Source organism: Mustela putorius, unplaced genomic scaffold (genome assembly GCF_011764305.1).
Source record: "Mustela putorius furo isolate JIRA1106 unplaced genomic scaffold, ASM1176430v1.1 tig00000242_pilon_pilon_pilon, whole genome shotgun sequence".
Lineage (NCBI taxonomy): Eukaryota > Metazoa > Chordata > Mammalia > Carnivora > Mustelidae > Mustela > Mustela putorius.
The window spans coordinates 16,758,804-16,784,417 of record NW_025421325.1 but is presented as its reverse complement, the minus strand read 5'-3'; the positions used below and the strand labels follow the sequence as shown (position 1 = coordinate 16,784,417).

Here is a 25,614-nt window from a genome sequence, read left to right as displayed (position 1 = left end):
TGAATGGCCACAGGGCCCGGTGTGGGGGGATGGAGCTACTGTTCTCCCTCGGTTCCAGTAGTAACCCCCCTTATCAGGACTCCCCAGCTTCCTGGAAGAGCTCCTTACTCTCCCTTACTGGTTTCCCATCGCTTGGTCTACACGGTAGACGTTTGACTCTCCTTGCTTACCCTGTCTGTGTGTGTTTCTTCGCCTGACAATACCTTAACATGTTGGGAGATAAAAATGATACCAGCAAGCTCTTCTAAGCTCTGCCTCTTTCCTTGTGTCTCCACCCAGTGGCCCCAAACCAGCAAGATCTGCATCACCTGGTACTTGTTAAAAATGCAAATCCCTCCTGAGTCAGAAATGGGGTGCTGCCCCATCAGTGGTGCCGATCCCGCACTTGGATCCCGAGACGCAGAGCAGTCAGGGCGTTTAGGCTCCTGTGTTCTTGCCCCATCATGCTTTATATCAAGCAGGGCCATGTACTTTTTGCCTCTCTTTCCCAAGAGAGGCAGCTCTGATGGCGTGTTTGGAGTCTGGGCTTCTCAGTTACCTCACTTAAAAACAGCCAGCCAGTTTATTAACCATTTGCTCAGTAGAAGTTTAATGGAGAAATATCTGTTTAAAACAAACCGTCCAAAAGAACAACTCTTTTACAAACAAGTTATGGCAGTGACAAGTCAAAACCCCAGGCTTGATTTCCTATTCCTTTGATCCACCCCTAGAAGAAGAAAGGGGAGTGAGAAGGAAAGATGGGGTCATTTATATGTTAGCTGGAGGAATTACAAAAATACACTCTGATGTAACAACAAGGTTGTCATGAAACATGCCATGGGCGGGGGCGGGGGAGTAGGGGGTTGGATGTGGAGGTTCTCCGCCCTGGGGGCGGGAATGGGGACCAGGAGGCAAAGCCTGCCTCAGTGCCTTGGGAAAGGAGTCCTGATTCCCAACTGGCAGGTCTGGGGCTGGAGACATGCTGTTTTGGGGATCACTTGGACACCTGGGGAGACAGAAATGATTAAAATGACAAACCCAGTAGTTTCTCTGACCTTTCAATACTATTTGCCTGAGCAATAGCAAGGAGGCAATGAAAAGCTTATCAACCAAATAAAGAGCTTTCAAAGCAGCAAGTAGGGTTCCCTAACTTCCTCTATATACCTGATTTTTCTGGCCTCAAGTGTACAGGCAGGACTCACAAAGAAGCTCTGTGAGCTGGGACTTGAAAGGCATAGCAGAGGCCCTATGTCCAGAAACAGCTCTCTGATCCCTGGTTTTTGGAATCCATGTGCAGTAATTTCATTTCTTGAGGCTAAATAGTGTCCTCATTTATAGCTCTTACCTGTCTCTGTAAACCAGATTTCACCAGTTCCTCACTGTGAATGAATTTGCTCACTTTCCACTGTCAGGAAGGGCCACGGTGTGGGGCAGAGGATAGAGTAGAAAAGGGACAGGGAAAGGGACAGGAACTAGACACCCCCTTGCACAGTTCTGTCTAGGACTGGACCTGCATGTCAATGTCCCTTCTTCCTAACACATCATTACACCCTCTGAGTAGGGTTCTTTATCCCATTTCGGTGTTAGGAGGCCCCACTTCCTGCAGCCTTCCAAGTATAGATTGGCGTTGGGTTATCTCAGAAGTCCAGAATAGCCCAGCATCAGGATCCCCCACGAAGGAGACATCTTGGTCATGTGTAGGGCTGGTTGGGGTGTGCGTGATCTTGGGCATGTGTAGGGCTGGTTGGGGTGTGTGTGTAGGTGAATGAAAACAGGGTTTAAGCTGCCTGGTGTGGACTCGTAAGTACATATTCCTATTGGAACTCAGCCACCATGAATGTGTGCAAAAAAAGGAAACAGAGAGACGGTTGCAGAAAGAAGAAGGAGAGAAATCAATGATAGACCCAGATGAGCTGGTTAACGTTTCCAATGGTTCCATCAAGAACTTTGTATCTTTAGCAAAGCAGCAGACAAAAGCTAGTTACCAGTTACGTTTCACTGCCTCTCAGCTGGAAGTTTAATAGAAAACTAGCAAAATCAATTGTCTGAATAGGAGCTGAAATCTCTCTCTCTCTCTTTTTAAAAAAATTGATTCCTGTTAATGTGACTGGTTTTAAACTGTCTTTAGGTAAAGAAAATAATTGTGGTTCGGAATTAGACAAGAGCCTCAGTGTTCCTTAAGAGCCACTTTAAGAAGAAAGAATGTCTTAGCTTTGATAGAATTCAATCCATGCCCCTTCTGAAGGATATACTGTGTTAGGTACTGTGCAAATATGGCTTAGGAAGAAAGAGGATGCTTGTTAAGGATCCAAGAGTATGACTTCAAAAACGGTGCGGATTAATTCAGGGCCTTTGGAGATTAGTCATTCTGCTAAAATACACATGGCCGCCTTCTCCTCACAACTTAATACCGATGTCTGTATTTGGCAATGGGCCTTCTGCAAACCAACTTACCTGCAAAGAGCTATGTTGGCTGTCCCTATGCTGAATTGTGGGTGCCAAAGATTAACATTTTTATTAATACGCTTTAAAGAGTATTATTGATCTGGCTACCTTTGACATATGGGAAGCAAAATAAAACAGCATATGTAGGCTTTTTTCTTTTTTTTAATGCCCGGAGTCAGGGAAAAGTCCCTCTTGGGTAATGTTTGGGGAATGTGTTTGACCAACTGATTAGTTTTTTCCATTAGGGTAATTTCTAGACAGTTAAAGAAGAGGTATGAGGCTCTGTAGATAATCAGATTCCCATATATGAATTAAGCACACATGTTTGATGGGTGGGATTTTCTTAGATTTTTCAGAAAATTCTACTGAGCTAGTTTCCTATGCCACTTGACGTTCTGTACAGGTTGATGGACTGGGGAAAGTGGAGTTTGTAAGACTGGGCAATAAATTAGGAGTTTTGATGTTTTTTATCTGATTTGTAATACAGGGCGTGTATGAGCATTCCCATGGTGTGGGGCGGGGGTGGGGTGGGGGAAGGACAGGAGGGAGAGAAGAGTAAAAGCAAGCCAGGAAGCAAACAAAAATAAACACAAATGGCCCCTGGGGAAGAAGTGAAGTGAAGAAAGATGACGATCTCCTAGTCTCTGTTCTAAAACTACTTGGTCAGGTGGGCCACATTCTCTACACCTTGCTCAGTGATGTTGTCACTGACCTCAGGGACACTGGCAAGGTGGCAGGATGGACAAATGAGGAGTGGAAGAGAGAAAAGCTGAAGGTGTAACTCCTCGTCCTAACGAGAACTCCTTTCCAGGTGCAAAGTGGGAAAGGGCAGTGGATTCCGTGGAATCCAGCCCCCTTGAGATACAGGGGGTAGGGTAGAAGAAAGCTAATCTGTCTTCGAAGGTGAAATAGCAACATCACGGCCACAGAAATCAGACCGCAAATGGCTGGGGGTAGGTCCAGCGATAGGTTCTTAGAGATGGTCTCTGAAGAAAGGTGAACTGAATGGTTGCTATGGCAACTGGATAGGCAGATTAGTCCACTTAACTGTCCCCATAGTAACTGAGCTCCTGGAGAGCTATAGAGGAATTAGTTATCTTAACATGCTACTATTATCCCCATGGTAACCAATCTCTAAATGGCAGTGGTCAGCCTTAAGGAACAATGCTAAGGAAATCTTTACTCCCTAGAGAAGGGGTGGGTAGGAGGCGGGTGGGACGGTGGGGAGGGAGGTGAATATAAACCTCCCCCGCCTCCCAGGAGCCGAACACCTTGAGGCAGTATGCAGTGTGTGTACGTATTTGGGGGCTAACGTGCTTCCAGGCATGGGAGGAAGGCTAAGACAGTTGGGTATATAAGGTTTCTTTTTACCCCCAGCTCATTCACACCCAACTCACTCATGGGTTGAAGGGGACGCGGTGCAGCTGGGAGGGGCTCCCCTTCCGGCTACACATGACCATTCTGATTCAGGGTGCGCCGGCGCTGGCTGGACTGCATGCTCAGGACCAGGTACTGCCTCATAAACTCACTGAACCGCTTCTGGTTGGCCAACTTCCGGGCCGACTTCCGGGCCCCGGTGAAACCCCCAAACCTCTTCTGCAGCTGCTTCTGCTCCATGTCTCCAGCCTCATCCATGCCGGGCTCTGTCTCTTTCTGGGCTGGGATGAGGCTCCTAATGCGAGGCATACGCTTCAGCTCCATCTCGGAGGCGCTTGGCTGGTAAAGGGCAGCTGCCACGTGCTCTGGGTCAGCAGGGCTGAGCTGCCAAGAGCCCTTGGCCATGACCTTGGTGCATGGAGTCCAGAGAGGGCTTCTGAAGACCTTCCCTTCACACTCAAGGATGCACACCTGCAAAGACAGAGGTGGGAGAAAGAAGGATTGGGAATGTCTCTTAGTCCAAGGCAATGAGATAAAGCCCTTCCTTTGGGTACAAAATCCGCACCAGTACCAATGCAAGTGATTCTGAAGCATCTCTTTATTAAGGACTGTGTAGCGCGTTCACATGGCGTTACTTAGGTTCATAGAATTTCAGAGTTGCAGAGATACAGAAAACTATCTGCCTCAGCTCTGTCATTTCACAAATGAAGAAACTCAGGGCTCAGAGAGGTGAGATTAATTTACCCAGGTGACACAGAAAGTCAATGCAGAATGAGTGCCCCCAGCTACACCAGTTAGAGCCCTAGCTAAGTTTTTGGAGCCAAGCACAACTCACAAGGGTCACCCATAAAAAAGGATTTTATTTTGTTCTCTTATCAGGCTTGAGAGAGGCCAGTTGATTTAAGAAGGTGCGGATGTCAAAGCATGTACTTAAATCTGCATGGCTATTTTAAGATCACCACGTTAAGGTGAACCCTGTGTTGTTCACTTTTCAGCCCACATACACTAGTTATCATTACCTGGGTTTCAGTTATGGAAAACGAGGCTCAAGACACTTTGGAAGGTAGGCAGGTTGGCATTAAGGTTTAGCTGGGGAGGGGGGGGCCAACAGATGCTATTAAGTGGACCTGCCTGGCCCCTGGCAACTTCTAGTGCTGCTCTGTCTCTGCAAGTGTCTCCCACTTCTAGTCTAGACCAAGGGGCTGACCATGATGTTTCCATGCCCCTCCTGAATGGTCTTGACCTCGGCCCTGCCTCCCGTATTCCTATCTCTGATTAGGTCTTTTGGAAGCCTCTAACCTCCAAGTTCTTTTAATATTGCTGTTTTGGCTTCACCCCAAATGCTTCTCTGTGTTTCTGTTCTCAGCCAGATGAAAAATCCCACTTCAACTTGACCTTGCTGTCATGGACAGCCATGGAGCTCTTCATCAAATCTTGGAGCTCTTACCTGGCTTACAGGGCATCAAGAGTTACGACTCTGTCTGGATAGCTGTGGGACATCAGGACTGGTGTGTGTGGCTGGTACCCCCTATCTGGGGAGCGAAACCCTAACCCTGGTGTTCAGAGTGGCATAGATGCCAATGTGGGCCAAGTTTCCAACCTGATCCCTAACCAAGGAGTGCAATGTGCCTGCAGCAAAATCATACACCTTACAACTGTCCCACCAAACCCCTCAAAATGGCTCCTCCAGTCCTACTTCTCCTGCAACTCTTTACCGCCCCTGACCCTGACCCTCTTTCATCCCTGCCAAGCTTCTCCAAGATGTGGTCTGCACTCATGCCTCCCTCTCAGCATCTTCCATTTTGCCTCATCTCCTTGCAATCTGCTCCCGCCCTCATCTTCCACTAACCTCCTTCTCCAAGACCACCAGTGAATTCAGTCACCAGATAAAATTAGCCCTCATTCTCAGACTGTGCTGCCTTTGGCAATGCAGACCATACCCTGCTGAAATTTCTCTGCACTGCATTCACCTCTCAGACTGTTTGTGCTCTTTCTTCCTGTATTCCTAAGACTCTATCTTTAAGATCCTTTTCATCTCTCTTTACAATCTGCCCCTTGGTGACTGTTCATTGCTGTGATTTTGGTCATTTCTTTCAGGGGATCCCAGGTCTGTACGTCCAGCACCTGACATCTATTTATTCATTTTACAGAGAGAGATCACAAGTAGACTGAGAGGCAGGCAGAGAGAGAGAGGGAAGCAGGCTCCCTGCTGAGCAGAGAGCCCAATGTGGGACTCGATCCCAGGACCCTGAGATCATGACCTGAGCCGAAGGCTACGGCTTAACCCACGGAGCCACCCAGGTGCCCACCTGACATCTATTGAACTCCAGACACTTCCCTGATCCCTGTCTGGTACGTCCACCAAAGTGTCTGATTAGCACTTTAAATGCAATTTGTTAAGAATTCCCTTCTGGGGGCACCTGAGTGGCTCAGTGGGTTAAGCCTCTGCCTTCGGCTCAGGTCATGATCCCAGATCCCTGGAATCGAGCCCCAAATTGGGCTCTCTGCTCAGCGGGGAGCCTGTTTCCTATTCTCTCTGCTTGCCTATCTGCCTACTTGTGATCTCTGTCTGTCAAATAAATAAATAAAAAATTTAAAAAAATTCCCTTCTGGGGCAGAGACTGCCAGTTGTCTGTTCCATACCCATCTCCCCTCTTCCTTCTTAACAGAACGCTTGCTTTCTTCCTGAAGACCACACATAAGTTTCTCAAACACCTTTGTAGCCAGAGGCGACCGCTGACATATACCTGGAAGTGACCAGGCATGGCTTCCGGGAAAGCAGAAGGCTGACTTACCTGGGGAGAGCATCCTTTTCTCCTTCTTTTTTCCCTTCCTCCAGGCTCCTGCTTAGAATGTGGGCATTTTGGCTGGTGCTCAATTGGCTGTTTTGATGTCATGAAGTGACTCAGGGGATGGAAGCCCTGTGACAGGGGCACCCATATAAAGTAAAGTAGAAAGAGAAGGAACCTGGACATTTTGGCAGAGCTGTCATACTGGCCCTGAATTGTCTACCTCCCAACTTCCTCACGGGGAACCAAATCTCCGTCTTATTTAAGCCACTGTCACTTTAGGTCCTTCTTACTAGCAGGTAAATTTAATTATGTGATATACAGTCTCCCCCTTAAGTCTGCTCTTCTGCTTGGTCTGGGTGTGAATTCAAATTCTCTCAGAATTTATTTATTTGAGAGTGAGAGAGAGAGTGGGAGTGGTGGTGGGCAGAAGGAAAGGGAGACTAGCAGACTCCCTGCTGAGCGTGGAGCCTGATGTCAGGTGGGGCTTGATCCCATGACCCTGAGATCATGACCTGAGCTGAAATCAAGAGTCAGATGCTTAACAAACTGAGCCACCAGGGTGCCCCTCAGAGTTTTGGACGTTGGGGAGAGTATGTGCTAGGGAGAGTGCTGAGAATTGTGTAAGATGGATGATTCAAAGACCTGTATCCCTGAAGCAAATAATGCATTATGTGTTAATTAAAAAAAAAAGACAGAATTCAAGAGCCAGTTATATTCCTGAGGAATTAGAACAAGGGTTTAAAACTTATTTTTACAAAGCTCAGGTAATTCTGGGCTATCTGTGTAGGTTTGGAAACCACTGACATAGTCCATGTTCTCATGTTATGATGAGGTTCAGTAATGTGTCCCAAACTACACTGTTAGACAAGATATTACCTGAACAAGAACCCAAATGTCTTGAGTTCCAACCCAGGACACCTCCTATTCCATGAGCTCTGTGCCCTTGCAAGGCAAATCAGTGCACATGAGTATAAGAGTAACGTTTTTGCAAGACTAAAACATAAAGCTCTGATGGGAAAAATGCTCGTTTTCTGCCAGACCAGAGAGGAGAAAGAGACAGAAGCCAGTGGGAGTGCCACTCTTCTTCTCCAATAAGATTTCTAAGGCGCAGCCCTGTGGAGCGCCCCTGGCTAGCCAGAGGCAGTGACAGTGGTCTCTGCTGAGACACAAGTCGTGAGCATGCCTTTTCCATTTCGACTTTCCTCAGAGGTGCTGACAGAACTAGTATCAGTGCCAACTCAGCAGAGTTATGTAGAGAAATCCCTTTTTCACACCCACAGTGTCACTGGGTACGAAAGAATGAATGGGAAGCAGCTTCCGTAGGTGGGGAGGGCAGACCTGAACACAAAGGTAGCTACAAACCTGGGGGTTCTTCAAGACTTGCTGCTGGTTTGTTAGATCGCAGATCCTTAACCTATACTCCTGGAGATGCTCATCTAGTAAGTCCAGGGTGGGGCCCAGGAATCTGCATTTTTAGCAAACACCCAGGTGAGTCTGAGGCTGGACTGTACTTTGAGAAATCCTACTTTGGAACTTGCCCTGAGGAGGAAGGGGTCATCCCGCAATACAGTGGTCGGAGTCTCCTTCAGAGGGAGGGTTGCTTGGGTCTGTATTTAGCTTGCTCCTGAAATACTTTGAAGAAAAGCAGGTAGAACCAACTTGTACGCTTTCAGATCATCGTCCTACTGGCTGATTACTCTAAAGCCCTGGGTGTCTAGTGGGGGCAATTTTGTCCCCAGGGGACATTTGGCAATGTCTGGAGACATTTATGGTTGTTATACGGTGGGTGGGGGAAGGGATATGCTACTGTTAGCCAACGAGCAGAGGCCGGGGATGCTGGCAAACAGTCTACACTGTGCGGGTCAGCCCCCTGTAATTACACAGCCTAAAGTGTCCGCAGTGGTGAGTGGGAGGAGTCCTACTCCACAGGGTCAAGGGGAGAGCAGGAAGGCACGGGGAGCACAGGGAAAGCCGGCAGAAGGGTAAAACTTTGGAGCTCACATGGACTTTGAGCAGACTTGGTCCACTGCCCACAAAATAGGAGCCCCAAATGCTTGTGGAATGATTCTGCTCCGTCCATTTACAAGAACAGTTGGAGGTTGCTAAGCCTAGAGGCTATTAGATCTTCTGTGAGCCCCTGGGTTGCTAAGCCCAGATGGTAATTAGATTAGGTGTCAATCAGAGAAAATGCAAATCTATGATCAAACCAGATGCATGGGCTATACAGAGACTCAACATACTGTTAGAAGAATTAGATGCGAACAAAATCATCTCAACTCTTGATTTAGGAGAAGGTTTTGGGCAAATGCGAGGAAGCCAAATTCACAACAGCATTTGTAGCAGCAGATGGACAAATGAGCTTAATGCCTAACCCTCAGGTCTAAGGGACCCACAAGCCTCTTTTCAAAGATTGGTTAATGATCTAGTAAGTGAGCTGGACACATTTCCCAGCCCACATGGATGACATTGCTATATTAAGCCAGAGCGTGGATGAGCATCTGGAAAGTCTCAGATTGGTGCCAAATTGATCTGTAAAGCTGGGTTTGTGAGGAAACTGAGCAAAGGGCCATTGGATGTCTGGGATCGAACATTAGGGAAACAGAGGCACGTGAGCCCATTGGAAGGAAAAGAAGGGGCTCATCGAGATTGCCAAATTTCTGCCCCTAAAGAATCAAATCACTTCTGACCAAGAGATATTTGCGAGCCACTTGCTGTAGGAGGTTCTGCTAAAATGTCTGAGGGCTAACACTAGCAGGCAAGCAGATGAATAGTGCAAGAGAAAAACATATTATGAACTCCCACTGCAAATCAACTAGTAAGAGTTTTCAGGTATTGAAGGATAGAAAGCACTAGAAGTTTGTTTCTTTTGCTATTAATCAAGTTTCAGGAAGTTGTAAATTAATTTCCCAGACCTTGAGGGTTACCTTCTCATTTGTCTCTAAAACAACTCGGCGAGTCTAATTGTTTCAACATAAGCTGATGGCGTAAGCACCATTTATAATGAGGAGGAAGGATGCCCAAGACATTGCAATGGGTTTGGGTGTATGAGTCATTTACTGACCAGAATGATAGTCTAACAAAAAGCCAGCCATACTTGGACCATTGATCTGGAGCGAGAAACATGGAACTTCTTGATAAAGCCAAGGATGTCAGGGGTCCTGGGAATCACTCAGTATTACATAATTTAGTGGAGGGATTGGGAAGGTGATCCTTGCTGAAACATCTAAGTGCCCCCAGCCCCCATAATTCACAGAGTTGGAAAAGGCTTGCAAGATTTGGAAATGAGATGTGGTTGCCAACATTCTAGGCATCTCACCAAACTTTTAAAAGTAGGTTAAAAGCGAATACAAACTAGAAACAAAACAATCAGGCAGTCAGGTCCTCTGAGGGTCAGCAGGCACTTTGAAGGATTTATCCCTCACCGTGAGGCTCTAACTGGCCATTATCTGGCCTGTTTCAAAGAAGTATCTATCAGTGTTGTCTGGACCCCAGAGATTTAAGATGGTAGGGAGGGATGGAAACACACTCCAGGTTCTCTTGCGTCTGCAAGGTATTGACCCATTAGGAGACTAAGGGTCTGGTAGTCTTACAATTTCCATGGCTCTGTGTCAGGCTCTGTGCCGTGCACTGTGGATCCCCAGCACAATCAGAAAAGGACGCTCATACCTTTTGGTGAGAGACTAGCAGACACAGGTGTCTGTGAGGGTTCAAAGGAGCAAGGGGCTGGCAGTATTGGGGGCAGGTGGAGAATCAGCACAGTATTCTCACAGGTGAAGTTTAATCTGAGTTTTGAAGTAGGAGTATTGGATGAGGGAGGAGAGAGAGAATCTTGGGGGTCACTTGTGTTTACGGAGTGGGGAGAAGAACAGGAGCCCAACAGGAAGTAGAAAAAGAGGACTCAGAATTGTGCATAGCTTCCTGTCTCGTCTAGATGGCAAATTGAGAATTGAGCAGGGTGGTGATTATCAGATTATCAACTGGTCACTGGTTTACACGTGAAGTAAATTGTCTGCTCTGTTTACTAAGACCAGAGAAAAGTGGTTTGTAGATGCACTTTTAAACCTCTCTGAGCTGCAAAGCAAAGGCCTGTGGGTCTTCTGTGTTCCCCCAAACTGTTTTCTCAGTTCCTTACATGCCACTTGCTTCCGGGCTATGCATGCATTTGCTTGGGTGCTCCCTGCCTCCCTCCTCCCCCTGGAGCACTCCCCCTGCCTCTTTGCTCCCACTCCTTAGGTCTCCTTAGACATGTCTGTTCCTCTAAAAGTCCCAAAAGTCTAGGATGGGGGCTACTGCTCTGTGCTTCCCCTGCACCCAATAATTAATCCCTCTTGGAGGGATTGTGGGATCTTCTTTCCCACCGCTTGCAAACTCCATCCATCTGCTTACCTTTGGATCCCTTGGCCTGGCTCTGGTCTCGGCATACAGTAAATGCTCAGAAAAACCACAATAGATGAATGAGAAGGAGGTATAAACTTTGGATGGGTTATCTGGGGATGCTCTTCATGACATGGTAGTTATTACTGTTCAGAAAATAGGCTCAAAAACCACAGAGCAGGTGTGGGAAGAGCTTGGTGTTTGGGTCTGTAGGGGCTGCATCTGCTCATTATTGGTGAGCTAGCCCATGTGAAGGTATGGTCTATGTTTGCACACTTGCCTTAAGGGACTGTCATTACTTTTGGTTGTTTTTAAAGGCTGAGGAGTTTGAGGGACGCCTCGGTGGCTCAATCAGTTAAGTGGCTGCCTTGGGCTCAGGTGTTGATCCCGGGGTCCTGGGATTGAACCGTGCACTGGGGCTCCCAGCTCAGCTGGGAGTCTGCTTCTGCTTTTCCCTCTGACCTTCTACCTGCTTGCACTCATGCTCTCCCTCTCAAATGAATAAATAAAAACATCTTTTAAAAAATAAATCTTAAAAAAATAAAGATTGTTGTATGAGTTCTAGTAGTTTGGGGGTGGAGTCTTTTGGGTTTTCCATATAAAGAATTATGTCACCTGTGAAGAGAGAGAGTTTGACTTCTTCATTACCAATTTGGATACCTTTTATTTCTCTTTGTTGTCTGATTGCTGTTGCTAGGACTTCTAATACTATGTTGAACAAGAGTGGTGAGAGTGGGCATCCTCGTCGTGTTCCTGATCTCAATGGGAAGGCTGCAAGTTTTTTCCCATTGAGGATGATATTTGCTGTGGGTCTTTCATAGATACAATTCAGCAATGTGACAGGATACAAAGTCAATGTACAGAAATCAATGGCTTTCTTATACACTAATAATGAAAATACAGAAAGGGAAATTAGAGAATTGATTCTATTTACTATAGCACCAAGAACCATAAGATACCTGGGAATAAACCTAACCAAAGAGGTAAAGGATCTGTACTCGAGGAACTACAGAACACTCATGAAAGAAATTGAAGAAGACACAAAAAGTTGGAAGACCATTCCATGCTTTTGGATCGGAAGAATAAACATTGTTAAAATGTCTATACTGCCTAGAGCAATCTATACTTTTAATGCCATTCCGATCAAAATTCCACCGGTATTCTTCAAAGAGCTGGAGCAAAGAATCCAAAAATTTGTATGGAATCAGAAGAGACCCTGAATCGCTAAGGAAATGTTGAAAAACAAAAATAAAATGGGGGGCATCACGTTACCTGATTTCAAGTTTTACTACAAAGCTGTGATCACCAAGACAGCATGGTACTGGCATAAAAACAGACACATAGACCAGTGGAACAGAGTAGAGAGCCCAGATAATGGTCCCTCAACTCTATGGTCAAATAATCTTCGACCAAACAGGAAAAAATATACAGTGGAAAAAAGACAGTCTCTTCAATAAATGGTGCTGGGAAAACTGGGCAGCTATCTGTAGAAGAATGAAACTCGACCATTCTCTTACACTGTACACAAAGATAAACTCAAAATGGATAAAAGACCTCAATGTGAGATAGGAATCCATCAGAATCCTAGAGGAGAACATAGGCAGTAATCTCTTCGATATCAGCCACAGCAACTTCTTTCAAGATATGTCTCCAAAGGCAAAGGAAACAAAAGTGAAGATGAACTTTCGGGACTTCATCAAAATCAAAAGTTTCTGCACAGCAAAAAAAAAAAAAAAAAAAAAAAAAAAAAAAAAAAAACAGTCAAGAAAACAAAGAGGCAACCCACGGAATGAGAGAAGATATTTGCAAATGACAGTACAGACAAAAGGTTGATATCCAGGATCTATAAAGAATTCCTCAAACTCAACACACACAAAACAGACAATCATATCAAAAAATGGGCAGAAGATATGAACAGACATTTCTCCAATGAAGACATACAAATGGCTATCAGACACATGAAAAAATGTTCATCATCACTAGCCCTCAGGGAGATTCAAATTAAAACCACATTGAGATACCACCTTATACCAGTTAGAATGGCCAAAATGAGCAAGTGTTGGAGAGGATGTGGAGATAGGGGAGCCCTCTTACACTGCTGGTGGGAATGCAAGTTGGTGCAGCCAGTTTGGAAAACAGTGTGTAGGTTCCTTAAGAAATTAAAAATAGAGCTACCCTATGATCCTGCAATTGCACTACTGGATATTTACCCCAAAGATACAGATGTAGTGAAAAGAAGGGCCATCTGTACCCCAATGTTTATAGCAGCAATGGCTACGGTCGCCAAACTGTGGAAAGAACCAAGATGCCCTTCAACGGACGAATGGATAAGGAAGATGTGGTCCATATACACTATGGAGTATTATGCCTCCATCAGAAAGGACGAATACCCAACTTTTGTAGCAACATGGACGGGACTGGTAGAGATTATGCTGAGTGAAATAAGTCAAGCAGAGAGAGTCAATTATCATACGGTTTCACTTATTTGTGGAGCATAACAAATAGCATGGAGGACATGGGGAGATAGAGAGGAGAAGGGAGTTGGGGGAAATTGGAAGGGGAGGTGAACCATGAGAGACTATGAACTCTGAAAAACAATCTGAGGGTTTTGAAGGGGCAGGGGGTGGGAGGTCGGGGTACCAGGTGGTGGGTATTATAGAGGGCACGGATTGCATGGAGCACTGGGTGTGATGCAAAAATAATGAATACTGTTATGCTGAAAATAAATAAAAAAGAAATTTAAAAAAGTAATGAATAAAGAAATCAAAGTAAAAAAAGATTGAAACGTTTGAAATATGACATCTTTTTTAAAAAAGATTTTATTTATTTATTTGACAGAGAAACAGTAAGAGAGGGAACACAAGCAGGAGAGAGGGAGAGGGAGAAGCAGGCTACCCCGCTGACCAGGGACCCTGATGCGGGGCTCGATCTCAGGACCTTGGGATCATGACCTGAGCCAAATGCAGATGCTTAAAGACTCAGCCACCTAGGTGCCCCCAAATACAACATCTTTTGAAAGAAGTCTGACTTGGGGCGCCTGGGTGGCTCAGTGGGTTAAGCCGCTGCCTTCGGCTCAGGTCATGATCCCAGGGTCCTGGGATAGAGTCCCGCATCGGGCTCTCTGCTCAGCAGGGAGCCTGCTTCCCTCTCTCTCTCTCTGCCTGCTTCTCTGTCTACTTGTAATCTCTGTCTGTCAAATAAACAAATAAAAAATCTTTAAAAAAAAAAAAAAAGAAAGAAGTCTGACTACCAAGAAAAAATAATTGAGTTATACTGAATGTCATAGAGGAATAACTATTTAGACTGACATGAAAGCATTGAGAAAGCAATTTATTTAGTGAAAAGAAATCTAATGCCAGATTAGCATCTCAAATTCAAACCTTAAAGTATGAGGAAACATTTAGGATTCATTGTAGAATTACCTATAATACCAAAAATGAAGGTCAACGTACATGTTCAACGGGAGGGGAAGAGTTAAACAAACTAAGCCGTATTCATAGTAAGAAAGAACTTAAAGTAAAATAACGTGGGGGAAATTATGCTGGTATAATATAGCAAGTGAAAAAACTAGGGTTCTTTCTCTGACAGGTGGGATTAAAGGTAATTCTCTTTCTTATAGGCTTCTCTGAATTTGCCAAAACCTCCAACATGAGTGTGCATTATTTTAATAATGGGAACAAAATAGCAGCACACGCAGGCCGTTATTTGAATGTGGAGAAGTGGAAAGATGTCAGGGTGTGCACTTAGAAGATGCGGAGGCCCGGCTTCTGGGGCCTGCTGACCACGTGACACCAGGCGAGTCACGTGACCTCTGGGCAAGGCCGGAACTTCTCATTCTAGGTCTGGAGGAAGGAGAGAGGAGAAGAGGGGGATGCTCCAGGGCCTACCTCAAGGCTGAAGCTGTCGAGAGCCGGGCGGAGCTTCTCTCGGCAGGTCAGACAGTCCTTCTGGCAGCTGCTGGACACACTGGAGATGAGGCTGAGCAGCAGGAGGTCACAAAGCAGGATTTTCATGGTGCAGGAGCAGGAAGCCGGGGGCTAAAATGCCAAAACACAAGGGAGGGTGGGCGGCCATTAGAAGAGCTATTCTGTGGGGGCCTCACATGGGGGGACGCACCAGAGGAGATAGCACCAGAGCCCAAGTTTCCCCTCCCAGAAGGATATGGGTCATGGAGGATACAGGGAGCCTGCCCCTTGGGGCAGAGGCTAGTGTCTGGGCCCCTAAGGAGAGCACCCTTGTGATCCTTGCCACATAGCTGGCTTCAACCTGCGTAAGCGTTTCCAGGGAGCTAAAGGCCTCACTTTGCCACTTACCAATGTGGGACCTTAGATGGTCTCTCCAAGCTTCAGTTTTCATACCTATGAAAGGGGAATGGCGGTACCTGTCTTGGCACAGGGCGGTTGCAAAGACATGAGATCCGTAAGGGAAGGTTTGCAAAGTGCCATGCGAGAGTGAGATTTATGAATGACTTGTGTACTTTGTTTGTCTCTCCCCCCACCAGCCTTCTGTCTCAGCCAGGGATGACCGGCGTGCCAGAATTTGCTCTTCCCAGAAGCCTCCCCACTCTGGGCCCTTTGTCTGTTTCCTGGGCGAGGTGTGAGCTAGCTTCCTGATCCCAGGGACTCTGTGCTCACCACGCTCGTCCATGCAAAACACAGGTCTGGGTATGTGTGGTTCTTTATTGAAAAATGAACCAAGACATGAAGATAATAGCTCCAACCATCATTAGTTAGATCAGTCATTGACATTCTTTATGTGGGATTGCCTGAGAGATGTACAGTTTTTCCTGCTTCTCTTTAAATTTACTCTGTGATCAAGCCTCCTGAATCAGAAAGCTATTTCCTTGGACTGCATCGGTTTGTGTCCCTGTAGAAACAGCTTTACTTGGAGGATTAAGTGGAAAGGGGAGCAAGGGAACTTTCTGGGAACGTTGTGAATGTTCTTGACTGAGGTATGGGTCACAGGGGTCTGTACATTTGCTGAATCCCATGGAATTGTACATTTAAATCCTGTGCATTTCACTGTGCATAAATTTGACCTCCAACAAAGAGCCCGGCCTAGAAAAATAAAAATTATTGTCTTATTGCTTTTTCATCAGACTCTACTGAGAAATAAGCCTTGTTTGTTAAATGCAGCCTACAGACCAGCTTTAGCATCACAAGGGACCAGAATGTAGGGTCCTAACGCTCAACCTAACCCGGGACCTAACTCCTGAAAAGTTGGAGCTGCTTTTTTAGCAGGATCCTCAGGACATCCAGATACATGCTAAAGTCTGAGAATCCCCGGTGGAAGATGGGCGTGGAATGGAGCATGTCAAGAGAAGGAAGGGGGTCTTGCAGTTGAATTCACCACTGGCCTTGTTCTGTGTCATCCAAGTAGCTCATAACAAGAGGTTGTCCACGAAAAGATACTCAGTCGTGTTTGTTAAGTCCATGAGGGGACATTTGAGATGGGTTTTGAATGAGTAACAGTTTGCCAAGAGGAGAAAGAAGAGGGCATGTGAGAGGACCAGGAAACAGCCTTTGGAAAGGCTGTGTTAGGACCACAGCCTGTGAGGGGGTGGTGAGTGCGCTGGTGTCCCAGGGCCACCTGCCTTCACGGCCTAAGGGAAGCTCCTTGTGGAAAGAGAAGTTTCGCTCAGATGGAACTGGCCCTTGTTTGCCATCCAAAGGATTTGGACTCTACCCTCCAGATAATGGGGCTCCAGGGCTAATGAACAATGAAGACAAACCCTGATACAAAGAAACCTCTCATATGCATTTTCTTCTCTATTCCAAGGGCCAGTGCCTTAGTTGAGACTTCCTATCTTGGTTATTGTGATGACCTTCTAATTAGTCCAGCTAATGATCTGGCCTCCCACCAAGACATCTCCAGATCTGATGATGTCACTTCATACTGAAACCCCACTGGGACTGCGTACTGCTCCTGCCCCAATTTTCTAACTTTGTCTCCTGTTGTTCACACTGGCATCCCCTCTGGTCCTAGTGAAACATGGAGAGTTCCCATTTCTATCCTGTTTTTAATGCCTTTGGACCTTGGCACATGTTCTTCCTTCTGCCCAGAATACCTGTCTCCCACTCATATTGGTACACACCTCAAGAATTATCCCCTCTGGGAAGCCAGCTCCGACCCCTGGATGGAGTTGAATGAATTTCCTCTGCTTCAAGGCATGGGGAAGCAACACATCACAATGGGAAGGAAGAAAGCCTCAGGGACCTGTCAACCAGGCACAACAGACCTGTGTCCCTGAGCTGTGATTCGCATTTTCTCATCTGCTCCTCACTACAGACCGACTGGGTCCAGATCCCATATCGTAACTCAACCCCTCAGCTTCTCATCCGTAAAACTTGCACAATCACAGTACTTGTCTCACACGGTCATGAACGTGTTGGTGTTTGTAGGCAGTTGGTGTTTATAGGCTGTTTGTGCCAGCCCTTGGCACATAACCAGTCCTGAATAAAAAGTTATAAAAGGAAGAGCTCAAAGCATAGCCTTCACTGTATGATATTGTCATCGTCCCTTGCATGGCACTTGTGACATTGTACTGTAAGCTTGGACTTCTGTGTCTGTCTGTCCCACTGGATGGTGACTTCTGAAGGGCAGAGACCATGTTCTATAGTTCCATGTATTTCTGGCACTTAAGATGTGCTCAGAATGTTTGCTAAGTATCTCAGGAGCATTCTTTTTCTCCCTAGCTCACGGAGAGTTGAGGAGTGTCCAGGAGCCTCGGCCTCACAGGGCCCAGGAATCTAATGGCACAGGATCTGTGGGGCTTCAGGATCTGTGGGGCTGACAGCATGTCTCTTAGGTGAGTGTTGAGTTTGAGGGGGTTGGGGTGGGAACAGGGTCTTCCAGAGTGAGGCAAGATGCCATTCTCATCCTGAGCCCCACGCACGCTCCAGCAGAAGCCTGGTTACAAAGGGCTGTGAGGCACGGTTGGAGTAGTGTCCTATGTGAAGTTTGCAGGTCAAATAGGTGTCGGTACACAAGCTATAGAACCTCATCACACAGGTCCTTTTGAAGAGAAAATGTGTCTTGAATTTCAAACAGCCGCCATATAAACACGAGTCTTAAACGGAGGACTGCCTATGTCTTTTGTTTAATTTGAGACTTGCCTTACCATTTCTTATCCTACTAAATTTCAATCCTTCTCTTTGGGAGACATTTTTGTAACGTTTGTCCAGAATGGCATGGCTGTGCCCTCTCTGGGCACATGGTGGCAGTGTCTGCATGTCGCAGAGGAAAGGGAAGGCTAGGAGAAGAGGGACGGGTTTCTTCCTCATACACAATTGCAATACATAATGTTTGCATAGGCTGAGCTGATAAGTTGTGACAGCTGTTAATGAAATGCTCTCCGGTTGAGGTTTTTCATGAACCTCATTAACCGCGGCTACTTGCACATTCAGGAAATGCCCAGTGGACTGACTGATGTTTGTTATCTCATATTCTGGGTAAATGGGTTTTTAGGGTGAGGTGAAGAAAGAAGATGAGCTCCTGGGACATTTAGCATGTAAAATGCGTCTGGTAGCTTTCCCGCATATAAAACATGAGCTGTCCTTGGTCTGGCACTTGGCAAACCTTCTTGAATCTACTTGGCATTAGTTTGGCCTTCCCGGCGGGTTCATGGGACACCTCTCTTTCAGGCTCCAACCTCCCTACCCTCTCTGTCCCCCCACCCCTCACTCTGAACAAGTGACTCCATCTCTTGTTTAAAACCCATTCATACACAAAGCTCTTTATTCTCAGCAATTCCAAGAATCCTTAAAATGGGACTATCTCCAAGGTCTATCTCCAAGGCTGTCATATTTTGGTGAGGCCAATATAAGTGAAAGCTCAAAATAAATCTAATTATCCTCACAGAGCGGACTGTATTTTGTTTTTTTGGTACTCCTCACAACACCGAGTACCATTGTGTTCTAGGTTGAATTCTGGAAGCTCAGTAGAAGTTTTTCATTTTTAAGAAATCTCCACGAAATCGATGTGCTTTTTCTTGTAGCTCTGTGTATCAGTTAATGCCAAGTAAGGTGAGGGGTGGGTAGCTAATTGATTCATGATTAATATATTCATAAATATAAATAAATATACATTTAATCTTTACCCTCGGTGTGATTCTGGGTGAGTTATTTTACCTGCAAGTGTTTGTCTTCTCAACTGCAAAATGGGGATCAGGACAGGCGGTGGAGGTGGTTTATTGCAAGAAAACGACCATCAGTAAATAGAACTGCCCAGAATATGTATGAATTTCACCTGGCTTGTATTTCACTTGGTGAACCAAGCGAAATACACTCAGCTAACACTTTCATGTGGTGCTGCTATAATCTGGACATCTCTTATTGAATAAAGAAATGTTTAATTACCTCTTATTTTGGTAACGACACCTCATAAATTTAATTGTGCCTTGTTGCTTATGGAGATAAAATACCACTGTGTTTTAGCCTTAATCTATTTGCATGTAATCTTGCTTCCCAGGGCAATATAATTAGTTGCTTATCTGTTTGGAGGATTACGTATGAAGCTGGAAGTTAATTGAGTTTCATCTTATGGCCTCTGAGAAAGCCTGTTTAAGTTTGGTGCTTTTAGTGGAGAAGGGGGGAGGGACGGCCTTCCTTCTAGAGGCATGTACGTGGTCTCTGTTCTTTTCAGCAACCTTGTGTGTAGATATTATTCTTTACAAGTCACAAAAGATTTTTATATTCTTCTACAATCCTCGAACCAAGGGTTAAGACCATACTTCTTTTTGAGAGGAACGTAAGTTCATAGGGGTTAAGCAACTGGGCTAAGACCATCTAGCTTATAAATAGCAGAGCCAGAACTCAAACTCTGACGTGCTGACGTCAAACGGCGTGTTCTGGAAAACCATAAACTCTACATACTGCTTCTGCTTCAGAACGGTTGGCCAGTTCTGGAGGGATCTCCCTGGGCCAGTCTCTGTCTTCAACCGTCATCACCTTACTCTCATATTTAGAGTATGTATGATGAGCCAGTGCTGGGCTAATTGCTTTGTAAGCTCCATCCTGTGGGGTAAGTGCTATTATCCCCATTTTACAGTTGAGAAGACAGAGGAGTAATGACTCAGAGTGGCAGAGGGGAGCCTCAAGCCCATCTGATCCCCGAGCTCCTGCTCTCACTAGGCCACTCAGGATCTCTGCTGCTGTCTGTTTCTGGGTAGGCGAGTTCATCCTAACGATCCCCCTTTATCCTGAGCTCTGGGCTCCCTCTCACCTATTGCAACGTCCTTATTATTGCCTGTCCTTCCCAAAGGAGTTTCTTATTGCCCATAGGCACAGGGGTGTGTCTTCCACACGCCTCATTTCTTTGACTCATCTTAGACAGGAGTCCTACATGGGATTTTGCTAGTTCACCAGCTGTTACTGAGGGAGGCCTCTTTAGTGGCCTTTTCTCCTTTCACTTACATTCAAAAAGGTCCTCCTTCTGCTCTGAATTTCCACCTGCGAAGAGGGAGCGAGCATAGAGGAGGTGGAGGGCAAAGCGTGTCCTGCACCCCCTACAACAGACCAAATAGGGTTGGTGCTGGTGAGCAATGAATGAGCCAGAGCCCTGGGCTTAGAAACGAGAGAGTCCTGGGCTCCAGCCTCTGCTCTCTGTTTCCCTGTGGGATCTGGAGCAAGGCCCTTTCTTTCTCCGGGCCTCAGCTTCCCCTTCTCCAGAAAGGGGCAGTTGGGTGAGATGGTTAGTATTTTTAATTTGTTAAGTGGCCGGATATGTGTGCTGTCCTGGGAAGGGGAAGCAAGAAGGGGGGAGGGAAGAGGAAGGGAAGATGAGGGTTTCCTGAGGAAGTGGCCTCAGGGCAGCAGCCCGGGCTCCGGTGAGGACCTAGAGAGGCACCACAGACATATTTCTTGTCAGGGCTGCCTCAAAGCTGGAAAGGGGTCCCTCTGAACTTTGATCTTCCTGATTCTGGCCCATGGTTCCACATAGGCGGTCAAAATAACTTTTTTTTTTTAAAGATTTTTACTTATTTGACAGACAGATCAGAAATAGGCAGAGAGGCAGGCAGAGAGAGAGAGGAGGAGGAGACAGGCTCCCTGCTGAGCAGAGAGCCAGATGGATGCGAGGCTCGATCCCAGGACCCTGGGATCATGACCTGAACTGAAGGCAGTGGCTTAACCCACTGAGCCACCCAGGTGCCCCCGGTCAAAATAATTTAAATGGATGTTTAAAAGCTTTCATTTACTTTTATATTAAAATCACTGAATGTTCTTTCATAAAGATTAGAAAATACCCATAAGCCAAAGAGCCATGAATCCAGAACAGCACTCTCCAGACTTCTTTAGCCTTCTGCCCCCAGCAATCAAACAGTTGTGAGCACACATTCCCAACTGACTCGTAAGTTATATACATTCTAAAACCCACTAAAGTGCCAATTAGGAAAGATAACAGAAAACAAGGCTTCCGTTTCCCAAAGCCCAGCGGATCATGGGGGGCATCCACACCCCTTTGGGAGACCGTGGGCCTAAACTCGTTCAGTTAGCGCTCAGCTGCAGGGATGTGAGTTCCTACGAAGCTGAGGACATTCTGACACTTAGCACTACAAGCCTCCTATCATGAGTGTCACATGTGCTTCTTGGCTGAACGAATGAAATGATGAATGAGGATGGGGGTGAGGAGGAAGCACAGGATGAGTGTGGGAAGAGCGGAGCTTGGCTCTGAGCCTTGGCTCTATGATTCACTGACATTTTCACCCAGACTTAGACTCCTGGGGAGCAAACCTTTCACTTCATCTGCCACACCAGGCCCTTCAGAGCTGGGCAGGCCTCGTTTCTGCAATGCTGAGGGAGCAGCTAACAGTTGAAAAACCACAAGATCACAGACTGTCAAGACCAAACGTGATTGGAGCCTATCTAGGGAGATGCCCAGAAAATTGGCTTGCCCCCAAAATGGGTGTGCCCCAGATCTCAAGGTCTGTGGTTAGTAAGAAACCCTCAGAATAGAGAGTGGGAGCACCTATGCGCGTTGAAATAAAAGCGTCGAGAAAATCCAATTTGCTTAATGAGTTCTCAGCCATTGAAACCGCTCCAAGATGCTGTCGGAAGGACTCCTGTTTCCTGAGAAGGGCCCATTCCCTTCCTACAATGTCTGATGAGTAGCTCCCCCCAGATGCAGTTGCAAAATTTCTGTCCTGGGCTTCAGGAGCCGTGGGGCTATGGAGTGGAGCTCATTGAACCCTGTTGATAAAAGCATAGAACACTCACCGTAACCTTCACACCTCTACCATGCCTGGATGTGTGTGCATTGGGGAGGGGGTGTTAGCATAAAATAAACATGTGGACAAGTTTAGTTCCCTTCCTGGCACACAGTAGGTTTCAATCAAGGCTGATTCCCTTGCCCTCCTTTTGTGGCTTTGTCCTGGCTGCCACCTCCCTCCCCAAAGCCTCAACCCTCCTTGACTGCCCAGTTCGAATCTCCGGAATCCGGGAGCAAGTGCCCCTTCTTCCAAATTCCCCCAGCACTCACTGTCTGGACCATGCAATTTAGGACTTAATTACACCCAACCTTGCGTTGTCCTCTAATTGTTTCACTGTGTTTGTGTTGTCTGACCCTCGCCCCCATTAACTGGTGAGCACCCTTGGCCCAGAGGGGGTGGTGTGCAGAAGCCAGGAAGGCTGGACTCAGTCCTCCCAGGGCTCAGACTCCCAGACACGGTGCGGAGCCGAGCTCTCAGCTTCAGTTTCACCACCTGCAACGCGGAGACAATGACACCAGCTCACCGGGCTGTTTGCTGGGGATAATGGGTGCAAAAGCGCGAAGACGTAAATCGTTGCATGAGCATAAAGGGTTGTTATCATCACCTCTGTTGAATCCACCAGAACACACCCCCCCGCCTCTCCTGCCTGGTGGAGTGTGGATGATAAATAACGGATTGATTGAATGCAGAATGGCTTTGTGACAGCTCCTGTCATCGGCTCCAGAGAGCACAGGTTTGAGCCTAATCCTGCAATGACTCCCTTCATTGACAATGCAAGATCTCCCGCATTCTCTGAATCCCTGAGTACCTTCAGCCTTCAGCTGCTGAAGCAGGGGCACGGAGAACAGAACTGCATCCCTAGACCCCAGGCTGCAGCATAGGACCCTCGACGGGGCAGCACACATGGGCGGGTGGAAGCTGCTCCTTTTACTGAGATGGTGGTTGAGAACGGTCTCTCCAGGCACCCTCGCCTGCAGAGGACTCAGCAAGCCCAGAGGAACACTGATCTTTTCTGTTCAAGGTATCACAGCATCAGTGGAAGTGTATTGACTATTTCCCTGCCTCACTTTATAAATGGGAAAAAGGAGTGTGCGTGCGGCAGCTACCCACAGGCAGTGAGAAAGAGCAGCAATTTCTTTGGGAGGTTTTGATAAGAAGCCAGGCAGTTACTCTCCCCCCCCCCCCATCTATGTTGAAAACTCCGGTTTAGGCTTGCTGGCGAATGCCATGCAAAGCTCATCTTTTGTTAGTCTGCCGAACAATGTTATTGGTTATAATTGGGGCAATTATGGGCTGCTCGAGGAAGCGAAACACAGATGTTTAAGCCTAGGATCAGGGTATTCAAGTCCAAAGCAGCTTGCTTTAAATAGTCCATCTCCCGAAACATCCTGCTTCACTTGAAATTCCCCCAGAACTTACCCGTGTTCAGAGTGAAATGTGGGGAGGAAAGCATGGGTAATGAAGGGAGGGGAAGCAAGATATGCAGAGAGATAGAGAGAGAGAGTGAGAGAGTATTTGTGTGTGTGTGTGTGTATGAGAGAGAGAGAGGGAGAGAGACGCACAAAGGAGACAGAAAAGGAGGCTGAGAAAGAGCGAGAGTTTGGATGACTTCTGAGCGTCATATTCAGCAGGACTCAGCAGAGACCTTTAAGTGGGAGAGATGGGCAGGAGGAGAAACATGCAAAGAAAAAGAAGAAACCACCACATAATTCAGGGTCTGGACGTCCAAGGTCATCCCTGCGGAAATCTACATGGGTCTCACACACAGTGGCCGCGTTCCGCGCTGTACCGGTCGAGCGTGACGCCCCGGGTCCCACTTCCCCCACAGCATTACCAGCAATTTCTATTCAGTGCGTAAGGGAGAAGGGTTCCCGTAGGACGGAAAAATCCCACTCCAAATCAAGTTCAGGGGTATGCTGAAAACCAGCCTGAACGCACTCTGCACTCCGAGGCAAGGGAAGAAAGGAAGTCAGCCACGCACAGGAACCACGCACAAGCCCCCTGCCCCAGTGCCTGCTCCTCCCCTCATCTCACTCCTGCATCCACCTTTTCCCAGCAGATAACAACGACATAGTCAGGGCCACAACCGGGGAATCAAAACTTTTTCTCATCTCCAAGTTCAGCTCTTCTGCATCTCTCTCTTCAGGATAAAAACCTCAGCCGTCCCCCCTCCCACCCCTTGGCTGAGCACTGAAAGTAAGAGGAATGGAGAAATAATTTTCCAGGAGGCCAGCAGCATCCACCCTGGACAAAGGAGAGAGGGTGAGGAAAGAGCCACTGGCTGCTGTGCTCCTTCCCGGGGCTCCCAGCTGTTTGTCTTGGGGCTGGGGTTCGCATGCAGCTGCCTACCTGAGAGCTGTGGGTAGCCTGGCTCCTTCGGCTGGGAGGCTCGTTTCTGCCGTATCAGCCACACCAGCGTATATATATCCTCCCCCCACCCCACGCACAGCCCTCCCCTTCCCTGCCCACCTCGATGACACATACACACGCTGACCCCCTTAATCAAGCGAGCAGCAGAACCTACAATCCTTCCTGGCTGCTCCCTGCTCCCCCCACCCCAACCCTGGCTCTGTGCTCAGACCTGTGACTGCCCCCCCCATCCATTCTCAAGCCTGCTTTACCTGGACTCTCTTCTGCCAGGATCCCCCAGCTGCTTTCCCTTTGCTTCCAGAGGCACGGTGAGGACTGATGGGGAGCTCTGGCAAGTCAGTCAGAAAAAAAGGCTCCTGGTGAAAGTGACGAGGTGGACCCCAATCCTGGAGTCTCCTTGAACAACCTTTTAGACTGAGGAGTAAAGAAGAGGGACAGGGCAGAAGGAGAGGAATCTCACGCCAAGCTCCCCCCGGCACAGGGAAGCCCAGAACTGAGCTAAGCCAAGCCCCTTCCACTGTCCCTACCCAGGCGGCAGCAACTAGGCCACTCAGGGGAGAGGATCTTACCTGCCATGGGTCATGCCAGGAGGCACTTTCGCAGGTGCTCACAGCATGACACAATGTAAAACTCTGAGCCTTTACACTCAGAAGGAAGTGTCTGAAATTCTGTCTCTACTGTCAGAACAAGTTACTTCTCTTGGGGAACCTCGGGTCCTCCTTCTGTAAAATGGGTGTGATACCTCCCAGGACCATTGTGGGGAGAAAAATGAGATTCTATTAGTATTTGGAACATATGAGACCTTTAATAAATGAGTTCTGCACCCCCTTCACCCTTTTCACATTAAATAATACCCACCAAATCTAAAAATCCCCTGTCAACATCTAGTGTCACAACAGAGTACTTTAAAAGCTGCTGTCATCTCCCTTGGAGTCTCAGATGCTGTTGAAGATGCCCGCACCTCTCAGGACCGATCCCCCTTCCCTTCCCCGTGGGGAGGTAGATCACGGTTAGCCCAGGAAGGCGATGCTTAGGTCCCCAGCGTCCCCAGGTTATGCTGTGCTTCTCTTT

The 25,614-nt window shown here is 47.1% G+C and overlaps 1 protein-coding gene across 1 annotated transcript; it reads right to left on the bottom strand.

The window, feature by feature from the left end:
• Positions 1–579: 579 nt before the first annotated feature.
• On the bottom strand, positions 580–24,609 carry PNOC (prepronociceptin). The gene is made up of 4 exons (XM_004775135.3): positions 24,523–24,609; positions 14,855–15,004; positions 3,822–4,272; positions 580–985 (listed from the first exon to the last, which is right to left on the bottom strand). The coding sequence occupies exons 2-3, from the start codon at positions 14,978–14,980 to the stop codon at positions 3,871–3,873; spliced, it is 528 nt and encodes a 175-aa protein (XP_004775192.1). The 5' UTR covers positions 14,981–15,004; positions 24,523–24,609; the 3' UTR covers positions 580–985; positions 3,822–3,870.
• Positions 24,610–25,614: the final 1,005 nt, after the last annotated feature.

Coding starts and splice junctions, on each gene's coding strand:
- PNOC (XM_004775135.3), bottom strand. CDS start 14,980: ATGAAAATCCTGCTTTGTGACCTCCTGCTGCTCAGCCTCATCTCCAGT. Junction 4,273..14,854: donor TCGACAGCTTCAGCCTTGAG/GTAGGCCCTGGA, acceptor CTGTCTTTGCAG/GTGTGCATCCTTGAGTGTGA.